The following is a 23,321-nucleotide window of genomic DNA, read 5'->3' as shown; positions in this document are numbered from 1 at the left end:
GTTTTTATTTTATTGTTTTAGATGTATTGTTGTGTCCATGTTTCAACTTTTGTCGTTAAATAAAAAGGCATTTACAAAATATTTTTTTTCTTATGCTTTAGTTTATAAACAGCTTGTATATCTATATCATTTTATCTTAATGGTGAACTAATTACAAAGTTTAGGTTATCAGGCTTAACTTTAACAATGACTTAACAAGTTTCTAACTAGTTTAGCTTTTTTCTAGTTAAAAAGATATAAATTTATAAACTTATTTATATATATGATTTTTAACCTATTAATAAGCTTCTAGACTAGTTTTCACATTATTTAGCTTATTAAAAGTATTGTAAAAAAGCAGAGAGCATACTAACTTTTTTAATAGTTTTATAACAAACTTTCACGTATTAAAATTGTGAATTGTAAAATTTGTTTTTCTGTTTATAGCAGGAACTCAAAATTAAATTAAGAACTATACACCTACTGTTTTTTTTTTGTTTATATTCCGGTCAAAATAAAATTTTTTAATTACAACGAATTCAATTGGAGCTTTTCTGACTTTTAGTATAGTTGGTTTTCAAATTTAAAGAAGCAGAATGAGCTAATGAGGCAAAAATTAAGTTTTTAGAAAAGTTTTAAAACTATATCAAAAAAGTAAAAACTTGTTGTTGATTTTTTTATTCGTACAAAAACGTATTTTATTTGTTAGCTTAAGAATCACAAAATGTGGAAATATGACTTTCAACAGAAAAAATAGTATTGTGTAAAAAAATATATCAATTTTAATGAACTTATTGATTCTACTGTGCTAAACTTCAACTAAGTACCATACCATTGATTGGTATAACTAATTACGAGTAGTTTAACCTAGAGTCTGTGTTTTATTCAAGTTGTAATTAATAGTTTTGTATATGTTTTTTAACAAAGTTGAAAACCAACTTCTTTTATGTTTAGGTTATACATATACAAGAAAAAATTGTGAAAACTTAAATCCATACTTTTTATAAAAGTGCAAACAACATTAAAATCATAATTAAAAGTTCTTAATTCAAGTTTATTATATCGCTATACTAAACAACAAAGTTTATAAATTTTTTGTAAAAAAACATCTCAAAAGAAAGAGATTATATACATAATTTGAAAATTGTAGATGCAATGCTTTAGATTTAACGTATATAGCTTGATCAATACAATTAATGACCTTTTTTAAATACAAAACATGATAATCTAAAAAAAATTATTGTTTTAAAGGTATTTATCGTTAAAAATTTTGTTTCTACACCAGCATAGCAAATAATATATTACTTATTTTAAATTTATTTGAATGAATATATAACAGAAATTTTTGATTTAATTATGACTGAACTAAGCATATTTGATGTTGAAAAAGATAAAAGGCTAAATACTGAAAAACTAGAAGCAACGGTAGAAAGCAAGCAGAATAGCACAAATTTGAAGTTTTCATTACTTACAACTTTGATTCTACTTATCCTCTTCTTAACTTCAATTTTTTGTAAACTTCATGATAAAAGTAGGTAGCTTACCTTTAGGAAAAATGAAAGTTTTGCTAAAATTAAAATTTTAAGTATTATTTCTCATATGGTTAGCATGTGTGAAAAAATTATTTTGACGATTTAATAATACCTATAATTTTTTTTTTTTTAATAAATAAATTGTTTCCTTACTTATTTAGTTATACAACAAAAATAACGTACATGTAGTTTATAACCGAGTAGCGTTAACATAACATTCTTATTTTACCAAAGTAATAACACAGAGATAAAGTTCTAAATTAATTCTTTGTATTAGAGTTTTAAATGTTGACTAGACATTACTTTTTTTTTTATAACTGTTTAATATGTCGAAAAAAAAACCTACCGTGTTTCTAAATCTAAATAAATTACGTTTGCTGTGCAAGAATGTTAGTATTTAGTCAAAAAGTGTATACATCTTCAGTTAGAATTTTTCAAAAATATATTTAAACAAAAATTTTTGGGTTCATAGCTGTATTAAAATATTTATCAGTACCTACTTCTTGTTAGATAAATAGTTGTAAATATTTTTCAACTAAGGCTTTTCAATACAATATGTTAGTAAGAGTTAACTGATATTCAAACAGTTAACATTAAAAACATTTAAAAATTATTCCTAAATGCTTTAGTAAAAGTATTTTTCTAATTAAAGTTATTTGAATGTGCCTTATTTTCATAAGAAAAAAATTAATATCTTAAAAAATTCAAACTTTACTTTTAATATCAGATAAAGGTTCAATAACAGTTATTAATGTCGAAGTTGAAAAGCCTCAAAAAATTCAAACTTCTTTTAATACAACTCATCAACAAGGTTTGCTTATATCTTACTTTTTTATTGATTGTAAGTAGTTAGTTTACCAAACTGATATATAAGAGTTATTAACAGTGTACTGCAAAAAAAAAAACATTGATTAAATTAACATAAAAATAGATGAAGTAGAAGTTAACAACAAAACTAAAACTATTTGGTGTAATAAAAGAGTAATAATAGACTATATGACGGCTTTAAAAAACGGTTTATTATATTTATTTCAAACTTTTTAAACACAATATAACTTTTTTAGTTTATACGTATATTTTGTATATAAGTTAGCTTAAGTAAAATTAAGTTTTTCTTAATTTAACAAGCAGAATAAAAAATAAATCAAAAATTTATGTTTTGCATTACTTATAGGCATTTAAAAATACAAACTTATTAGAACTGTTATATACTTTTTGCTTATTTTTCACTGAAAAAGATAGCAAAGATTAAAACCTGATAAATTTATAATATATCCCTGTTTCCTCAAAAAAGTTATTTATTACAAATTCAAACTTTATTAATACCAAGTTCATAAAAGTTTTAGATACCTTGTAAAAAAAACTATTTAGTATTTAACTAAAATATTTTTTTAAATTTTAGAATTATAGCTTTAACCTCTTTCACTTAGTATTTGATAATTTGTCACTCAAAGATATTTATTTCAGTATACAATTGAATCGAAAAGAAAAGTTTTCACAAACTATTTTTGTTTACAACAGAAGTAAAGAGTATAAAAAAGAGATCGATTAATGAAAAAAATAGTTTAGTATCGAATTGTGGTTTTCCAAATCAATCTGGAAGATCAGTTGGCGGTGGAGATGAAGTTAACATCAAACACATGGAGAGTATCCATGAAAACCAAAAAAACTTACATAAAAAAGAAATTAATGTAAAAAACCCAAAACCCAGAAACATGCAAATGAGTAAAAACAATAAAGAAAAAGTATGCAACAATTTTAACTTTGCTATCAAACTTTTAAAACCCATACACAACGCTTAAAAATTACTTTGAAATAAAATACACCTTATTTTAAAGTTAATAATCAGAAAAAAAATTCATTATTGTTTTATACAGTTTAAAAAACAATTAAACTTCGGAGTTAAACGAGAACTATAAACTAACTCTAAAACTTATACTCACTATACCAATGTATGTGTTTCCTTTCAAAATGTCAAAGATACTATATGGAGAAAATGTGCACCTTAATAAAACGCTGAGATCGGAATCATTATTCTTTGATCTACATAAAAATAAAAACACCGCCAAATACTAACTGATAAAATTTTCAAAGGACCAAATTAATCAAATGGAAGACCTGTTGTATATTTTGTTTCTAACATTTTTTATTAAGCCTAAACTACGCTTTTACATTAAATGAAAAACTTATGAAAGTAAATTGAGAAAAATAAAGTTTAGTTTAATTAAAATACGTCAAAAACAAATAATCTTTAATAAACAATGTTTTTAATAACAGTTAGAATAATTTTTTAAACATTTTTTTTTTCAAAGCTTTTGTTCAAAGAAAAAAAAAACATTGTTTTTCTTTAATTTAGTTTTAAAGAAATAACTTGTTTAAGAACTTATTAGCCAAATTTGTAACTTCTTTCTGCAAACTTGTACTAAAAGTACTAAAAAATATAGGCTTTGAAAAAACTCAACTGTTAGGAGTACAGTTATTTAAAGTATGGCTATCTTAAAACATATACTTTAAATCAAATAGTTTTACGTGAAGAATAGTTGAAGTCTTCTATAACATCAATAAACATTTTTTGTTAATACTTTTGAAATTATTGTCAAAATGGTGTTAATTAAAAAGATTTTACCAGCTTATACCTTTTTTTGTGTAAAATTAACCAGTATTTAATAATAAATAAAGAACGAAAATCATGATCTTGAGAATCATGAAACTGAGCATGAAAATAGTCTTAATGAAGAACACGAGCACACTCCAGCAGAAGAACATGAACACAATTCACCACAAACTTCAGCAATCAACGAAAACGAACATACTAAACATACTACAATTCATCAAGGTAAATAGTTTTTATAAATAAAATCAATTGATAGTTTTATTTTGTTGACCTAAAAATATAAAATAAATAATAAACCTTAGTGTTACTTAACGATAAGCGTTATTGGCGTAATAAACTAACTTACACTTTAAACTGAAATTTATTAGCTGTCGTGTACTTTTATTTTAAGGTTAATATAAATTTTAATCAGTAGTAATGTCAAGTGAGAAAATAAAACTTAAAAAAAAACCAAATAATAAATAATTAAAATAATTAAATTTGGTTCATTGTATTTTTTATTGTAAAGCGGGTTTTGTAAACATTTGTGTAGATAAGAAATTATTTTTTTTAATATAAATTGTGCTATACTTTATTAAGCAAACACTTTAAATGTAATTAATTTTCTACATGTATACTTTCCTACACGGTTTACGATAGTTACAAAACAAACTAGTTGTGATACATTCCTTGTTAGTTAAAATACGAAAGTGTCCACGTGTTAAAAAAATATACATTATAAAAAAGGGTTTACTATAATTTCTAACTCGCTATCATTTCTAACCTGATCATTTCTAATCCGATCACTTCTAACCCGATCATTTCTTACCCGATCACTTCCAACCCGATCATTTCTAACCCGATCATTTAACCCGATCACTTCTAACCCGGTCACTTCTAACTCGATCATTTCTAACCGTATCATTTCTAACCCGATCACTTCTAACCCGATCACTTCTAACACGATCACTTCTAAACCGATCACTTTTAACCCGATATAACCCGACAATTATTCGCCAGATCTGTATTAATATGTTAATTTATAATTGTTTTAAAGTAAGAATTTGTTTTAACGACAAGCTAATCTCAACAAAATAAATTGTTTCTAATGAAGTTTAGTTTATTTTGTTCAAAACAAAACTTAAAGTTCAGATAGCTTTTGATAAAATTAAATTTTTGATATTTATTGCTTTTGGAAGTTTGTTGTCCTACGCTATACCCAGGCATTAAAATCTGGACCACTTAAACTAAATGACACACAACGAAGAGACGAAAATTTATATAGCTTAAAATCAAAAACTACAGTATTGTCTAGCTTTTGTAGATTAACAGCAAAATAATTCAACTTTTTATTATGATACTAATTAACTTATTTATGATTTGAAGGAGAAGGTTTTTAACAAATTTGGTTTTAAGTTCATATTTACCAACTTTAACATCAACTTTTTCAACGACCAGTGAATTTCAATAAAACCAAACACAGCTACAGAACTTTTCATTTTAGAATTAACTTTTAATTTCTTTTCAACTAAAAAAACCTTCTCTGCAAAATTCAGAAACAAATATTGAGACGATTTAGTAAATTATTTCAATGATTCTAGTGCAGCAATCAGCAAAATAGTCTGAATCACGTACTTCTACATTAAAATAAGGTTCAGGGAACTTTTATAAAATTTATTTAGAACATACTGGAATGTCAGAATTCAAACAAACTACAAAAATTCATGAATAAATTTTCTTCTTGTTCAAACATAAACCGGATATACACATCCTGACTTTTAAAGTTAGGTTCTGTATATTTGTGCAACCGTTTGGTATTTCGTTCTCTTTTTTATGAACTATTTTTGTCGCATTGCTAAAGCATAATCGATACAATTAAAATAAAAATTATTGGTATTAAGGTACAGAAAATTGTAAAAAAAAATAATTTAATTGCATTGACTAACCCCTAAATTTAAAACCTAAAGTCCAAAGCACATTAAGAACACAGGTCAAATAAATATCTATCGAAAATACTGAAAAGTGGTGTATTATTTATAAAGAAAAGGCGCTGCTAATTAAATCAAACTATAGAATGAACAAAATCCTAAATATTAAATCAATGGTTTAAAGGTTTAAAATTTGTTAAATTACTGATAGTTTCTAAAATAAAGTATCTTATCTTAATCAAGTAAACTTGATTCAAAGTTGTTTAATTTTGATGCAAAGATTAGTTTTGTTTGAAAGCTAACTCAAATTTTAAACTGAAAGATAGTTATAACTGCATGCATTTTTCAATTTATTTTCGTGGTAATAAATTATTTTAATAAGGTTCAAAAATTAATTTTAAACTAACTGTAGTTATTTAGTTTTAAAAACCTTTAGGAAAAGTATAAGCCTTCTTTATTTTAAAGATTAAATATTAAGTTTTGATAGTCGTCAATGTAAGAAATATAATGAGTATTGCGGCGGTTAAAGACTATTCTGTACTTTTTCTTTGAAGAGATTCTATATGGTTAGTATATGTTTTTTAAGTATGGAGACCAGATTGGCAAGTTGCATTCAAATTTAGGGCGAATTTATACAAAATACAACTTTTTAAGAATACTAACATCAGTATATAGGAAACTTATAATAATACAGTTATTAAAACTTAGTAGTCGTAATTAATATGATGGTTTCATTTATAATTATTATCATTAAATTTTAAGTTCTTAAAACGAAAGGGTATACTGTTCAATACAAAGTCAAAAGTAGAGGTAGACGTTTTTTTTTCAATATTTAGAACCTGTCATTTACTAAAACTTAAATTTAATTTTCTTTCTTTTAGCCAATGGTAAATTATATCTAAAGATTAAATAACAAATACTATATAATAAACTTAACTATAAAAATAAAGGGTCGAAAACTTATTATTTTGCTTTTTTTCTTTTAAAACATGACGTATATAGAGCAAAATAAATTTACATTTTTCTTAAAAATTTAAAAGTTTTCAAAACTTTAAATTGCAAAAAGAATTTCTCACGATTAATAGTAGAAACTTCTTTATTAATTTTCTTGATATCTTTTAAAAGTTATTGTTTCTTTAGATTATTTAGCTATCATTAAATATGAAATGTAAGTATAAGTTATTATATCAATATATATAAGTTAAAGACTTATAATAAAATAATAAAAATTCTATGTACTGTTATTGTGTAACCATTATATAAATTCAAATTTCTAATAAAGAAAAAACACATGACATTTATAGAAATTTAGAGGTGCAAAAAAACACCGAGAATAATGTCAATAGACTTCAAGCTGGCTTTACTGTTATGAATAAAAAGTAAATATGTTGCGAGTAATAATCGCCTTTAAAATTAGTTGATTAAAGGAAACAAAGAACTTGATGGAGTTTTTATAAACTTCTGCTCTTATTTATACTTAATTTAATATAATAAATTTGTTATTCTAACTCAAAGTGTTTTTTTAGTACTTATTTCGTTTTTACTTACGTCATTTCAACTGTTCATAATAAAGTAAATTTTAAAGAAGTGTTAGTCAACTTAACTACTAATTTAAGTCCTAATTAAAACATTTCGTATATTATATAAATTCAAGTGAAAGTTTTGAGGAAGATAACCTAGGCGAGATTTAATTACCCTCTGACTTGTTATACAAATAAACACGTCTGTTTAATTATTAGTGACTTTTTTTTGCTTTAGGACTAAGTAGGAACTTATTAATTATGTGAAATCAAGACGGTCAATCGACGTAACATACTTTTGCGGTTTGTTATATGACATAACTGTTTTAATAGCTAGGTTATATATAAAAATATTCTTTTCCACACGATATAACAAAAGTATTTAGTTTCTCCTAATGTTTGTTTGAATTCCATTATCTTAATAGGCCTATGCAAGTTGTAGAAAAATTTGTATAAGTAATTAAGATAAAACTTAAAACTAACCTACTATAAAACGTTAATACGATAGTCAGCAATAGTACAATATTTACGTCAGACTTCTAGCTTTTAGACTGTAATTTAAAGGTTTTTGTATCTGAATATTACAATTGTAAAGGTCTAAATTTTAGTATGCTTATGTTGAAATTATTATAGTCGCGTAAATTACAATAAGGTTTAACTTAAATATAGCTATGACTGCTTACTTTAAAATCCTACAAAGAAGAATTCAAAATATTGTAAAGTAAACGATTTAGTAAACTATATGTAATTAAAGAAAAACGTTTGTTAAAGTAGATTGAAAAAACAAAAAAATAAATTATGAAAAAAAATTGAAAATATGTGTAGGATGAAAAATAAAAAAATTGTGGTAATAAAAATAAATTACAATTATATTAAGTTAATACTAAAATTAAAATTTATATTTAAAAAATTTTTTACTTAACACATTGAAATCATTATGTTTTAAAGTAACTGAAAATTTAAGTTTTTTATTTTATTTCAATAACTTTAATAACTTTTTAAGACTAGTTTGTTTCTGCATGAAATCCAGATGAAAAAATAAAAATTAAATAGACAAGTAAAATGGGTTAGAAACAATCAGGCTAGAAGTGATCGGGTTAGAAGTGATCGAGTTAGAAGTAATCGGGTTAGAAATGATAGGGTTAGAAATGATCGGGTTCGAAGTGACCGGGTTAAAAGTTATCGGGTTAGAAATGATCGGGTTAGAAGTGATCGTTTTTTTTTTAAATTCATGTTTTCTCAAAGTACTACGTTTCTAACAGAAAAAAGTAATAACAGTTAGCTGTTATAACTACAAATTAAATTTAATTTAATTGACCATAATAATTATTTTTTGTGTAGCTGTAAAACCAAAGAACTCGCAATACCATAATTAATCTTTTACTCATTATGTAATATAGATGTTAGTTATTTGCTTGTGCTAAAAGATCGTTTAAGAAGATGTTTTTCACGATTATACTCAAGAATTTTTGGATTTTTTATAATTAATATACATTATCTTTTTAGCTTAACATAAAAGATTTTTAAATCTATAAATAGATTCTTGAAAACCATCAAACAATACAGTAAATATTGTAATAAATTTGTTCATTTTTTTTATACTAGAGAATAATCTCCTTAATCCTTTTTGAGTGCGGCTTATTTATAAACTAACTGAGTTTGGTATAAATTTGACAACAAATTTCAGTATAACAAAGTCAAGCTGTACTACTTCTGAAGCAAAATACTTAGTCAATTAACATTAATGTTGTAGAACTTTACCAGTGTGAAAATAAGTAAATATCAAAACAAAAAAAAACTTTAAAACTTTTTTCCATAAAAGAACAAAACAAACACGATATTTAAGGTCAGCTGAAAAAGTAGTTACGAAACGATGAACATTTACAAGTTACTAATGTTTTTAGAATAGAAAAATGTTTTAGGTGACGTTTGTGGAATAGTTGGAGAAAAACATAGGGGTAAACGAGACATTCACGATAGTCAACCGGTAAAGTATTTCAACTCAAAGCCACCTGCTAATGATGACAGGATAAGTGGTAACCATAAAGTTCACGGAAGAATATACAACGGGGTCAAGGTTGAAATAGAAAAGTACCCCTGGCAGGTTATAAAGTTAAAGTTTTACACCGCCTTTAAAAGTTATAAAGAATAAAACATGAACTTTGGTCTGTTTAATAAAATGTAACTTTGATAACAAAAAAACTTTTCTTACTTGTATAAACTTTGAAATCATTACTATATCAACATTTTAATTATGAGTTTTAAAACAACAAGTAAAAGCAATGTTTTGTTTTTTAATAAAGCTCAATGTTTATTGTAATTACTAAAATATCCACCTAAATTAAAAAAAAAGTCTATTGATTTACATTTTTAATTATTAGGTCCATGTTAGCATAAAATAATTTTTTCATAAGCTATAATTCTAACAATTTAGCTAGGTATACACTCGCTAGTTAGAAAGTCATAAAAACTTTTCTTTTTCAACATAAATTAAGTTATACACAAGCAACTTATGACTTAAAATTTTTTGTAACAACTTTTTATATTGAATTTTTGATAAAATAAATAATAAAAGCTTATTTTTTGTTCACTTATAATGATTTTTATGATTCTTAATTTCCTTCTATTTATTAGTTAGACTAAAAATAGTCGGAAGAGAAATTAATACTGTGTGTTTTGTTGTATAATCTAAACATTTTAGTTCAACAAGAAGTACTTTTTCTAGGCTTTTTGAACATTTGCCAATATTTTTTACTTTAAATAAATTGAGTTTGTAAAATACTTATACAGGTAAGTTTGTTCTTCAACAATTTTCTCACGTGTGGAGGATCAATTATCAATAAAAATTGGATTCTAACAGCTGCTCATTGTACAGCAAAGTAATATTTGAAGTCTTACAAGTTTATTAAGTGTTTCCGAAAACTATATATTTTAAAATAAAGTATTTAAATAGTTATGATAACAATGAGTCAGAATAGTTCTTATTTTTTGTTTTTTTTAGTTAAAAAGTATAAAATATTTTTAAGTATTTTTTAAATCTGTTTAAAACTCTACCGTTCTTTTATTTTAAAATACAACTTATTTCTGTTTAGTGTCCTAGACAAGACTTTAAAAGGTATCCCTTGTGTGCGACTCGAGTACCAAAAGGTTATTTGTGGACCAGGTCCTAGGATCAAATATTTTGAGCGTCTTTTTTTTTTCGTTCAATAAACTATGATAGTTTTTCAAAAAATATATGTTTACAAAAACTATTAAACTTAACCTTTATTTCTTAATTTTTTAAGGAAAAAAAAGTTATCAATACTTTTTCGAACAACAGTTTGTCTTGTCAGATGTTTCTTCTTTGAAAACACAAAACTAATCTTTATTTTTCTTGCTTAAATATGCAGACGGCAAATGACTAACTTGTGGGAGGCTTTTACTGGTGCGTCTGATTTGAAATACAGAGGCATTGGAAAATCACAGAAGCGAAAAGTAAAGTCTATGTTTCAACACCCGGATTACGTTGACGACAAAACTTACAAAAATGATATAACATTGATGAGGGTAATTTTTTATTTTTTAACTTTTTATTTGTTTTAAATCTTCAAATAACCTTTTTTTTAAACGTTCTTTCAAACAAAATAACTTTTAACATCTTTTAGGAGAAACAGTTTTTATCAGAGTAGTAATTGATTGCACTCTCCAAATAAATAGTACAACAATTTTTATCAAAATTCTACGATCTAGTATATCATGAAAAAAAAGGTATAGGTACTAAAAGAATAAAATTTAGTATTATAAAAGTTTAAAAAAATTTCAGTTTGATGCCCCCTTGGTATATTCAGATGTTGCTCAACCAATTTGCCTACCTGAAGATGAGGAGGTGTTTCAAAATGGAAGAGAGTGTTATGTCAGTGGGTGGGGAAAACTTAAATCCAATTGTAAGTATTTTAGACCTTGATAACTTGATAAAAGGTTAACAAAAACAGTTCTCAAATATATTTCGACACCGCTTATTTAGTCAAAAACAAGGATTGAATCAGTATCTTTTTTAAATTTGTTATTTTTTATAAAGCAATCATTTTTTTCCTAAAAACCTGATAAGAAACTCGAAGAAGACTAAATCTAAAAAAAAAATCGATTTAATAATTTTTTTAACTCCGCGTTAAAAAATACTGGCAGTAATTTAAAAAAAAATCATATTTAACAAATAGTAGCTAGAAAATATCGAAACAAAGTATTATTTTGAAAAAAAAATTCATTGTAGAAAAAAAATGTGTTGCAATTAATACCGCAACACAAATGCGCATTTGAAATTAGTGTGATCAGAGCTTAACATACAACAGCAAATAACGTCATGTTCCCAACGACACTGAACCACGTGCAGGTTGACGTGATAGGACGCGACATCTGCACAAAACCTGATTGGTTAGGAAGCAGAGTCAACGATCAAATGATATGCGCGGGGAAAATAGCTGGAGACAAAGACGCCTGCCAGGTACTTCACAAGTACAAGAATACTAAAAAAATTACTTAATACGCAACCTTACTATTATATTATGCATGTCACTTACAAGCTTAAAATATGCAAAGGGTGATTCCGGAGGGCCACTCTCATGCTATGACAAAAACGAACAAGTGTGGAAGTTGGCGGGAATTGTCAGCTGGGGAATTGGGTGTGGACTCGCTAAAAAGCCTGGAGTTTACACTAACGTTGCCTATTATTTGCCTTGGATACGCGAAACTATACAAGATGAGTTAGTTACAACTTAAAAAAAAAAGTAGTTCTACTGATACCAAAGCTTGTTTTTTTTTCAAGACATTATTTTTACTTTAGAACACTAAGTTTCGAAGATATTAATTTAAATAAGTTAGTGTTTTTGAAAAAAAATAAAATGTTTAACGTTTTTCTAGAGAAAACAGGTTGCTTAAAAAACAAAAGACTAAAAAGAAAAAAGAAAAGCTTAAAAAAGCTAGAAAAAACATAAGTAGAAGGAAAGGTCTTGGTCGTGGAAGAACCTCATACGAGATGTATTTGAAGTTTTTGCAATCAATGAAGAACAGAAAAAGGAGACAGAAAAAATAATTGTAGTTTTCTATATTTTACGGTAGTAAATTTATTGCTTACTTTTTATAAAACTGTTGTAGTGAGCTCTAAAAAAAATGTTTTGATATGTTTGAGTCATTATAGATTTTGTTTTCAAAGATGTAACAATGCTTTATAGAAAAATATTTAAGTTTTTTTTGCAATTTCAAAACAGTTTTTTGTTAGAATACTAATAGAAACTAATTTAGTGCAATTTATGTTAGTAATTAATTTTTTGTTTTTGAAAAATAAACAGATCGGTTTTAAGTTCACAATGCTTACAATTCTATATACTTAGAGCTTATTACATTTTTAATAAAAGTAACAATTTTTTACAAGTGTTCAAGGAAGTATTTATTTATAAAAGAAATGAACATTTTTTTAGGTTTTTAAAATACATTTACCATATTTTAAATAAAAACTTTTTTATTTACCTAATTCTCAAAATAATTATTCTGATGATATATTCCTATTTATAATTTAAAAAAAGTTTTTGATAGATTAAAAAACTACATTTTAGTTTATCAAAATGCAAAAGCTAATTTAAGGTCAAAGTAAAACGTTTTTTTTTTTAATTAATTTAAATTTTCTGTTTATAACAACCTGTTAAACTTTTAAAAATAAGATATTGTGAAACATAATATCTGCTATAGAAGTATGTAAAGTCTAAAGAGACCATAAATGGACATATTGTTTAGACTTGTACTAAAAATATCAACGCAGGCCGAGTAGCAATTTTATTTAGATAAATTGGGTCAAATATGCACGAAGACACTCTTGCATTAAGATATATTTTTGCATGAAGACAATTTTGTACAAAGCGTCACTTTTTCACGAGGGGTCACTTTTGAACGAAGAAATTTTAGCACGAAGAGTCAATTAACAAACTTTTTCTTTTTGATAGGCTTTACAATAGGCTCTAACTTACAATATTTTCTTCAGCAACTGTTTACATATACAAAAGTAAGGAATTTGGTAGATAACATTTACTCATATCAATGTTAATAAGCTACAAAGAAACGTATTCTTGTTTTTCCAACTTGTTATGAAGAAGTAAAAGTTTTTGGAAGCAATAGATTCCACTTTTGTTCGTACAAGTTACCAGCTTCTGAAAGTAACCTTTCAGGATAAACAGAAGATGGTGGTGCCGAAAGATACCTTTTTGCAAACCTAGCAAGAGGTGTGTATTTTTTCTTGTTTGAGTTTCTCTAAGACAAGACTAGAGCTTCTTGAACTTCTTCAGCAGATAATTTTTTTAAGCCGAAAAAGACTTAATTTTTGTCTCAATTTCCTGATCAACTGAATTTTGCTACTCACTTTCGTTAGTGTTAGCACATCTTTCCAATTTAAATGTAGAATAGAACGACAAAATATTTTAAAAAATATCATTTGTAGGTATTTAAGCATTAAGTTTATTAGGCGGTACTAGAGGAACTTGACCACTTCTACCAGTCTCACAAAAACTATGATTTTTTACTTGTGATTTCAGTAGCTTTACAACCATCTGCTTGAGATTAACAGGGAAAAAGTCAAGTCGATACCGTGGATCAACAACTGTTGGAGTAAAAACAAGTCGTTATCGTGAAGGTTTATTCGTGTGCTGTTATTAGAAGTATAAACCTTCTTTCGAAAGCCTCTTCTATACTTTCTGCCAAGGTTGTAGAACTACTTTGATCTAGAACTGGTGGACTATTAGTTTTATGATTAAAAACCTTTTTTAGTATTGATGCATGCGGGATTACACTTGACAGCAATGCGTTGTTTTTACTACACTTCGGCGTTACTATATGAAAAGGTTAGAGCAGTTCATAAAGGAGGCTAACAAGTTTACATTTATCAGCTGTAAGAATGTTTTAGGGTTTAAATTTGTTGTTATGGACACTTTTTTTTAATTTTTCTAATCTTTTCAGCATTAGGTAGTTTGAGTTCCACCTTATTTCAGCATCTTGCATAAGTAACAAGGCTTTTTGCATTGACACTGATGAACCTAAAGTGACCTGGATTTTTTTAGTTTCTCAAACGCTGTAGAAGAATAGTTAAAGTGGCTAATAGTTTGACGGGCCTTGGCGATTAACACACTTGTATTACTTTCTGAAAATAGTGCATCTTTAATTATGAGTTAAAGCGTGTTAATGGAACAGGGTGCTGAAGAGGATTCTAAAGTCAACATACTAGCCTTCATGCTAAATGCATTGTCGCGCAGAAAAACGTGAATGCAATTCATATTAATACCCCAATTTTCAAGCATCTGCTTTATGTTTTCACAAATATTAAAGCCAGTGTGAGAACACTCTGTTTCCTTACAGTGCAAAGCTCGGTGTTTGTACTCAAAGCTTTCATTTAAGCGATGTGCTGTTAAAGAGTTAAAGAATGATGTGATGTCTTTGTCTACGAATTTGCTCATTTGTCACTTGTAAATTCATAAGTCTGAGGAAAAATTGTACCAGTTTAGTACTTAGTGCTCACAATCAACTAACCTGGCTTTAAAGCAGCCAACAGGTCTATGAAACCTTGATCGCTAGTAATTGAAAATGGTTGGTTGTCCATAGCAATCATGTTCATAGTTTTTTATGAATTTTGATTGTTTAAAGATCGTTTATTTTCCATTGTTGAACAGGGCGATAACTCTTAATACTAGCTTGGTTCATTGCTGTTAGTTTGCTTTGTTTTAAAGTTTGGGACGAATTATCGCTGACTGCTTTATTGGATGATGATGATGATTATTTTCAAGCCTCCGAAATTTAACTTTGATGTTTTGAGTTCGAATGCTTTAGTAAAGAAGAAGTGCTGTACGAATTAGCATTACCTCTTTTAATTAGTTTATTGCAAAGTCTTCAAAATGCATAACAAGGGTCTTCCGCACTTACGTTGAAAAATTTCTGTGCAGTTAACATTTTTTATTAAGAAAAAATTAACTATGAAACTGATATAAATTAATTATTCAATATTTTTTTTAACAGTTTATTACTAACAAAACAATGTTTCACTCCTATACTTGCATACAGGAGATCCTCAGTTGTTGTAAATAGGTGTTATTCAAATAGAGTAATAGATTCTATTTGAATAAGACCTATTTACAACAACTGAGGATCTCCTGTATGCAAGTATAGGAGTGAAACCTTGTTTTGTTAGTAGTAAACTGTTAAAATAAATATTGGATAAAAATCTCCTTAAAGAAATTTAAGTCGAGAACTTTAAATCGTTTAATTTAAAACAAAATACAACAAATTAATTATATTAAAGCTAATATGATACCTATTAGTCTTGTATTTCTACATGGTTGCCACTCTTTTTGCCAACAAAACTGTACTGAGTCATCTGGAGTTTTATCAAATGCTTTAAAATGTTTTTTTAGCTTTTCAAAGTTTTTACCAAAAAACATAATAATAACAAATTTTATTATAACAACCTGTATTCAACTAAACCTTTTTTAATTTAAAATCTAGAATATATGTTTTCTGAAAATTTAAAAATTACTAGATTTACAAAACTATCCTGATTTATCCTGACCGTGTGTAAACCCTGTTTCTATTTACTTATTTAAAAGGAGAACCAAATCGTATCTCCCTAATTTTTTTATAATGGAACTAAAAATATATTTTTACTCCAAAAGTTTTTCAAATTTGAATCAAAAATATTTTAAAAAATGGTCATAATTAAGATGAGAAACTTAATAAATTTTAATAAATTAATGTATGTTTCGAATTTTTATAACAAATGATTGATTAACTAAAGCTTAATTAGTCTGTTTCGCTTGACTAATTTTATATATATATTGAATATATTCGAACCACAACAATCTATGTAAATAAAACTAAAAGAAGCTGATCGCGGAACATAAAGTTTTTCCAAACTAACTGGATCCGGATCCGACCAAATTTCAGCTAGGATCCGGATCTTTTTTTAATTCTAGGATCCGGCAGAATCTGGTTCCGGATCTTTTTTTAAATTAAGACCAGTAACCGGTTCCAAGCAAAAGATAACCAGTTCCGGTTTGGGATACGGTATATAACTAGTGAGAACCCAGTTTAAAACAAGATTGCTTACGAAAGCCTAAAGTTAGTTAACCAATATAAAGAATATTTTTTTTAACTGCTTTTTCATTAAAAATAATTATACCATCATTTTGTTCTCTCTTATAAGTGTGAAAAAATCTAGCCTTATGAAAATTCTTAATTAGTTTTTTGTTAAATTGTAGAATTTAAATACAGTGCTTATTCACTTGTCCGGACACGCGGAGCAAAATTTTTATGTAAACATGTCCGGATAACCGAAATTCTGTATAAGTACGAAAATCAATATTATATAATAAAATAAATGCTGCATACAATGCATAATATAAGTGTTATGGTAAAAACAAACACATAGTAATTGTCAGTAATATATATTAAAATTATAAATAATAAAAGCTAAATTTTAGGTTAATTATTTTTTTAAGGTAGAAAAACATCCGACTTACTAACTTTCTGCAACGATATACGTTTTTTAAGGGTCAAGCAAGTAAAGTTTATCATTTGTGATTCCCCCTGCCCTTACTATTAATTAAAAAAAAAAAAGATAAGTTTTTGTTTAAGAGGATTATAAACTTAATTTATCTTTAAAAACAAAACAATGTCAACCTAAATCTCTAAGTGAAAAATATCTTTTTAAACAAAAAAAAAACAGACATAACGAAAAACTTTGACTAAATATAAAAGTCAATTTAACGGAAACATATCACATATAACAAACAAGTTTTTATTGTACGTTTTGCTAAAATAAGAAAGTATAGACGTATGTTTAATAGTTCTTTCACGTTTTTCAGCAGAAAACTTACGGAATTAAAAATCACTTAAAACTTTTATACAGATGAAAGTTTAAATAATTGTATCATACAAAATGTTAGTGTTTAATGTTGAAATTTTTTTGAATTTTCTTCTGAACGAAACTGTCCGGATAAGTGAATAAGCACTGTTCTGAGAAAACCATTGTATTTTAGTACTTTTTCAAACCTCCTATATATTACTTAAAAATTATAAAAATCTTAAGCAATGAATGTATATTAAACTAACTGTTTTCATTTTTTTAAACTTGTACAACAATAAAACCTAAATACATTTCCGTTTCAATGACTTAAGACCATAAATACTTACACCTTATAATTCAAAAGCTTATAAAACAGAGTAGCTTTGTTGAACATCGACGTGAAAATTTTATTATTTTCGCTTCGATAGTCCAAAAATCGAGTTTATAAGTAATTTCATATTTAAATCCTTTTCTTTTACTACTAATTTTTAAAATGATTAAAACACTTTGGTTTTTAAAAACATTGTTTCTAAAAATAATAACAACCGCTAGTTGACGCATTTTTGCCATGTAGAATTAACTACCGATCACACCGGGTTTCATGCTTTAATCAGCATGTTACATCATGCAACCATGTCTTGACCAGGCGATTGTTATATAAGAAAGACGTATATAAACAGCAGAGCAAACGAGAAAGCAGATCATTTAGATTTCGACGTTAACAAGAAGCACCACTACGCCAGTTTCCAGTCCGAAGCGTAAGCCGCCATCTTGGAAAAATAGCTGAACTCATGGAAAACTTTCTCTTGGCGTTGTGAGTGTAAGTCGCCATCTTGGAAAATCTAGATGATTTCTGGTGAAACATTCTTACTCAAGTATTTGTTTGTTTGTCTGAAACATTTACTTTGTACTTAACTTCATAACTTCGTAGTTTTTATATCTTGTTCTATATACATTTTGTATAACTACTTTAGCAACGTCGACGGGGCGTACAACTTGATTTAAGTTGTTAACGTGCCATACTCATAAGCCTACGCATACTGCAGCAGACAAGCAGCAACAACTTCCAGTTTGGATCATTTTGAACATTGAACTCGACCCATAAGCCCACGCATTCGGTGGCATAAACTTATTACTTTATTTATAATTTTCTTTATTTGAATATTATATCTTTTTATCTTGCGCGCTCTACATCCAGTGTCAACGAGGAAGTATAAGTCCTTACTTTCTGAACCAGTAAACTGTACGAGCAACCATTTGTTACAGCTCAACTAGAATTGTGAACTGCAAGAAGCCTTCTCATATAATAACTTTTATTATCGTTCTTTGATTGTATTGTATAATAAAGCATGTAGATACTTGTTAGTCTATATTTAAACTTAAACTATAAGTAGAATGAGAAGGGTATTAGCTCTTAAACACTCTTGCACTCGGTCGCAGACCGAGGTAGCAACTAAAGATAAAGATGGCCCTGAAGCTACTGCTAATCTGGCTCCTGTCGAAACTGCCGAACCTGTTACAGAGGCGGTTTCCCACAAAGCTAGAGACCGCAGTAGTTCGGAGTACATCAGCTTTGGTTACTTAACTTTGAACTACAAAACGTTAACAAAAAGATTAAAAAGTTTTTATGCATTTAGCTCGTGTTAGTTGTACAAAGTTGAATTTCTTTCTATTTTTAAATACTTAAAATTTTATAATGCACTGTAAACTAATAAAATTTTACGGAAACTGCAATAACTTAAAAAGAATTACTTGCTGCCATTGTTACTTTTTTATAATGTAAAGTCTTGAAAATGATGCAATCTAGTTAAAAAAACTGTTTTAGCTTTTTCTATATTACTGTGTGGTGCATTTATTTATGACAATCTCGTTATTAATGCAATTTTTTAATTGAACGACTTTTACAGCAGGAACTATAAACTTGTTATGCAAATAAAATACTTTAAAATTAACTATTAAATATGTACGAAACTTAGATTAAGGTTAAAATATTATCTAGTTACCATTTTAACTTCATTCATTTTTAATTGGAACAGCGTATAATACAAATAATAGGACCTTTTAGTATATTTTGTTCGTTCTTATGATTTCAAATTATTTTATTAGGCTAAACTAATTAGGCTAATTTACAGAGTTTGAGTTGTCAAAATCTAATTATTATGTAGCCAATACAGAAATATTTAACATTATAACTTTAGAAGTGCTAGCTCACTTGATTACTAACTTGACTTGTACATTGACATATTAATTTAAAGTAGACCAATTTTTATTATGAAAAGTTTATAATAAAATAAATTTAGAAAGTCACTACTTCAAGTTTTGTAAGACTATTTACAATAGGATTTCTTTTATTTTGGTTTATAAATTTGATATTTTTAGAATCTCAGAAACTTTCAAGCACTTGTATAAATAAACCCTGTCAACTTGATAAGATAGCCTTACTTTTAATTTGTTTTTTTAACTTCTTGTAGAAATTCACATTTAAAATGATGTTGACTAAAATTTGGAAAACGTTGTCAAAAGAATTATTTAGCCTGGCGAGTATAAACCCTGAATTTATAGTTCCAACAGATAACTATACAATAACTGTAGCAAACTTTCGCTACTATACTTGATTATTACATGGGAGACAACTGGTGTAGTAAAACATAGAAAATCATAATAAAACCAGTTTTTGATAAAAATGTTGAGACTTTTTTGTAGTCGTAAGTCATATAATAAATTAATTTAAGAGTGTACTTAATAAATAAAATTTAACTAAATTTGAAAACGACGTAAAACTACAAATAAAAACTTATAAATAAAAGCTTTTAAATTTAGTTTTTTTACTAGTGGTGTTTTATTTTTTGATCTTATTCTAATTAAAAAATACAATTTAACTTGGTAAGATTTTTAAGAATCAACAATATAGTTTACACCAGGTTATCATTAAAAATTTACTACAAGTAAATTCAATACATGTTTTTATATTATTTTATTAACTTTTTATTGTACAATCTTTCAGCAAACTGTGAAAAAAAAATTCGAAAATTTAAGACTTTAATATATATGTTTTAGACTAGAACTAGAAAGTTTACTAAAAACAAAAATTAATCAATCTTTAACATAAATAAACATTTTAATTTTTTAGAAGAATAAAATAAAGTATTGCAAAAAAAGTATTTTATTGACTTAGATAAGAGAGACTTTCCCATAACTTCAAGTACATAAAAATTTAAAATATACATTATACTATTAGCACAAATTGTATCTAATTTATTTTATAAGTTTAAAAAATGTAAGTATTAAAAAAATAAGAAAATTGTACTTTTACTTTTGGATATAAAATAAAATATTAAAAAACCTTAAACTAAAACTATAGTTTAAACAATAAAAACAAATAACAAAAAATAAACTAATAAATAATTTAAACATTTTTTTTTCGTATGTAACAACTTACGAAATGTAGCTTATTAATACTAACTTATAAACTAGGCTAACTAATTATTTGAAAACTTTTTAAAGAAATAGTTTTTTCAAGTAGTAAAAAATAGTACTTAATAAGATTCTTTCAAAAATACTTAAAACATGTAAGTAACAATTTAAAACAGAATAAACCTTTTAAATAATAACCATATTAAAACAATTTTACTCTCAAACCAATATTTGACTAGTCATAAAACTTACTATTGTAAACAGTTGAGTAAGAGCTACCAATTTAAGCAGATCAAAAATTAATTAGAAATTTTCAAAGCAATTTTTCTTACCACGATCAGATATCATTAGAATCAGACTGCTTATAAGCATAAACTTAAAGAAAATCCCACCTTGGCTCTACTTAGTATTATTGTTTTACCTATGAAGTGTATATTTAGACGTTTATTCTTATCAGTTGTATGCCAGAGTTTGTATCTGGGTTTGTATCTATAGGTTGTTTTATAGAAGACTTTAAACTTTTCCTCTTTCTTTTAACTGCCTCAATGTCCATACTTTCTAATGTCAATTTAATTTCATCCATTGAAAGTGTTTCATACTTCAGTAACGCTTCTGCAAGAAGCTTATGCTGTGAGCTATGTTTGTTTAAAAGATCTTTTGCTCTAGAATATGATTCTCCCAAAAATTTCTTAACTTCTTGGTCGACAAGATGCTTTGTTTCTTCACTTATTGTGTCTAAGTCATAAGTCATTAAACCAAGTTTTTTTGACATTCCAAGATGACAAACTAATTGATAAGCACTGCTAGTAGCCATTTGAATATCACTAGAAGCTCCAGTACTAACCTTTTCTTCTCCGTAGAGCAGCTCTTCTGCTACACGACCACCCATTGCAACATCAACTTGAGCCATAATTTGTTCTTTAGTCATATTTTGGTCATCCCTGTATTGAAAACTCACATGACCTAAAGCACTGCCTCTTTGCAAAATTGTTGCTTTGTAGATTTTATGTGCTGCTGGATTAAAGTATGCAATCAAAGCATGGCCGGCCTCATGAAAAGCAGTATTTTCTACATCTTCCTTTGACCTAACTTTACTTTTATTTTCTGGACCCATTTTAATTTTATCAAGTGCAAACTCCAAATCATCTTGACCTAAAAATGTTTTTTCTAGTTTTGCTGCTTGTAAAGCTGCTTGATTCACAAGATTACTAATGTCAGCTCCACTCATTCCCATTGTTAATGTTGCAAGTTTTTCTATGTCTATTTCATCCTTTAAGCAAGTTACTTTGTTCAAGTACATTTCAATCAAATCAGTCCGACCCTTAATGTCAGGAATTTGAACTTGAACTTTAGTGTCAAATCTTCCAGGACGAGTAAGAGCTTTATCCAAGGCATCACCAGTATTTGTAGCACCTAGAACAATGACTGGTTCAGTTGTTTCCTGAAAACCATCCATTTCTTGTAACAACTGATTAATTGTTTGTCTTGCATATGGGTGCATTGGATTTTTTGACCGTTGACCTCCACAAGCATCAATTTCATCTATAAATATTATAGCAGGGGCTTGAGCTCTTGCACTTTCGAAAAGCTGACGAATTCTTGATGCTCCAACTCCAACAAAAGCTTCATCAAACTCAGAACCTGCAGCATAAAAGAACGGAACTCCAGCTTCACCAGCAACTGCTTTAGCTAAAAGTGTCTTTCCTGTACCAGGTGGGCCTACTAGCAATATTCCTTTAGGAAGTCTTGCTCCCAACTGTGTAAACTTCTGAGGATCTTTTAAGAAATGAACAACATCTGTCAACTCTTCTTTTGCCTCATCTACCCCACCCACATCTTCAAATCTAACATCACTAATAGTTCCAGTTTCATCAGTAGACTTAAACTTATCTGACTCAAAGAGACTTTTTAGTTTTGAGTTTTTAAAAAAACCAGAAGTTACAATGTAAATACCAATAAAAGCATAAATTAAAAACCTCATAACTTTAGGGAAATTTTCATTTACATTAGAAACTTTTTTTTTGTAAAGGTAGCCTTCCAAAATTCCAAGTCTCACTAACCATGCTTGATCAGCACTTATTTTATTAGAGCTAATAACTTTCTGGGTAATCGCATCTACATTTGCAGAGGAAACTTCTTTTAATGATTCACCTACTTTAAGATCCTCTTTGTGCTGCTGCTTGAAACCCCGCAGAAAAAAATTGTTAAAAATTAATGGCTTAGGAAACTTATCTTGCTTTGATACATTATTCCATGAAAGTACAGAACTGTTCCCATTTTGAATTTTTCTAAAACAAGCTATTGATCTCTTAGAAATAGAACACAGATATTTTGTGGACAATTGACTATTTTGCATTGTCTGTAGTTTACTTCCTATGTTTTTTAAAAGAATCATGGTTTGTATTTTAAAAAACCTGAAAATTCAAAAGTATTTAAGTAGTTAGCACACTTAAAAAGTGCATTTGTTCTATAATTGCTTAATGTTTACATAAACTAAAATTT

The 23,321-nt window shown here is 27.0% G+C and overlaps 2 protein-coding genes across 2 annotated transcripts; one reads left to right on the top strand and one right to left on the bottom strand.

The window, feature by feature from the left end:
* Nucleotides 1–1,329: 1,329 nt before the first annotated feature.
* On the top strand, nt 1,330–12,681 carry LOC145846481 (uncharacterized). Its single transcript, XM_082953241.1, has 11 exons — nt 1,330–1,510; nt 2,239–2,322; nt 3,033–3,256; nt 4,191–4,347; nt 9,475–9,656; nt 10,343–10,431; nt 10,942–11,098; nt 11,355–11,475; nt 11,881–12,032; nt 12,128–12,291; nt 12,449–12,681. Exons 1-11 carry the CDS (start codon nt 1,336–1,338, stop codon nt 12,618–12,620), a joined length of 1,677 nt encoding a protein of 558 aa, XP_082809367.1. The 5' UTR covers nt 1,330–1,335; the 3' UTR covers nt 12,621–12,681.
* An 8,177-nt stretch (nt 12,682–20,858) lies between these two features.
* On the bottom strand, nt 20,859–23,228 carry LOC145848865 (ATP-dependent zinc metalloprotease YME1L1-like). The gene has a single exon (XM_082954086.1). It carries the CDS (start codon nt 23,212–23,214, stop codon nt 21,256–21,258), a length of 1,959 nt encoding a protein of 652 aa, XP_082810212.1. The 5' UTR covers nt 23,215–23,228; the 3' UTR covers nt 20,859–21,255.
* Nucleotides 23,229–23,321: the final 93 nt, after the last annotated feature.

The sequence above is a fragment of the Thalia democratica genome, chromosome 1, assembly GCF_965202585.1.
Source record: "Thalia democratica chromosome 1, ktThaDemo2.hap1.1, whole genome shotgun sequence".
In the NCBI taxonomy this organism is placed as follows: Eukaryota; Metazoa; Chordata; class Thaliacea; order Salpida; family Salpidae; genus Thalia; species Thalia democratica.
Note: the sequence above shows the minus strand (reverse complement) of the source record. Positions and strands in the feature narration are given on the sequence as shown.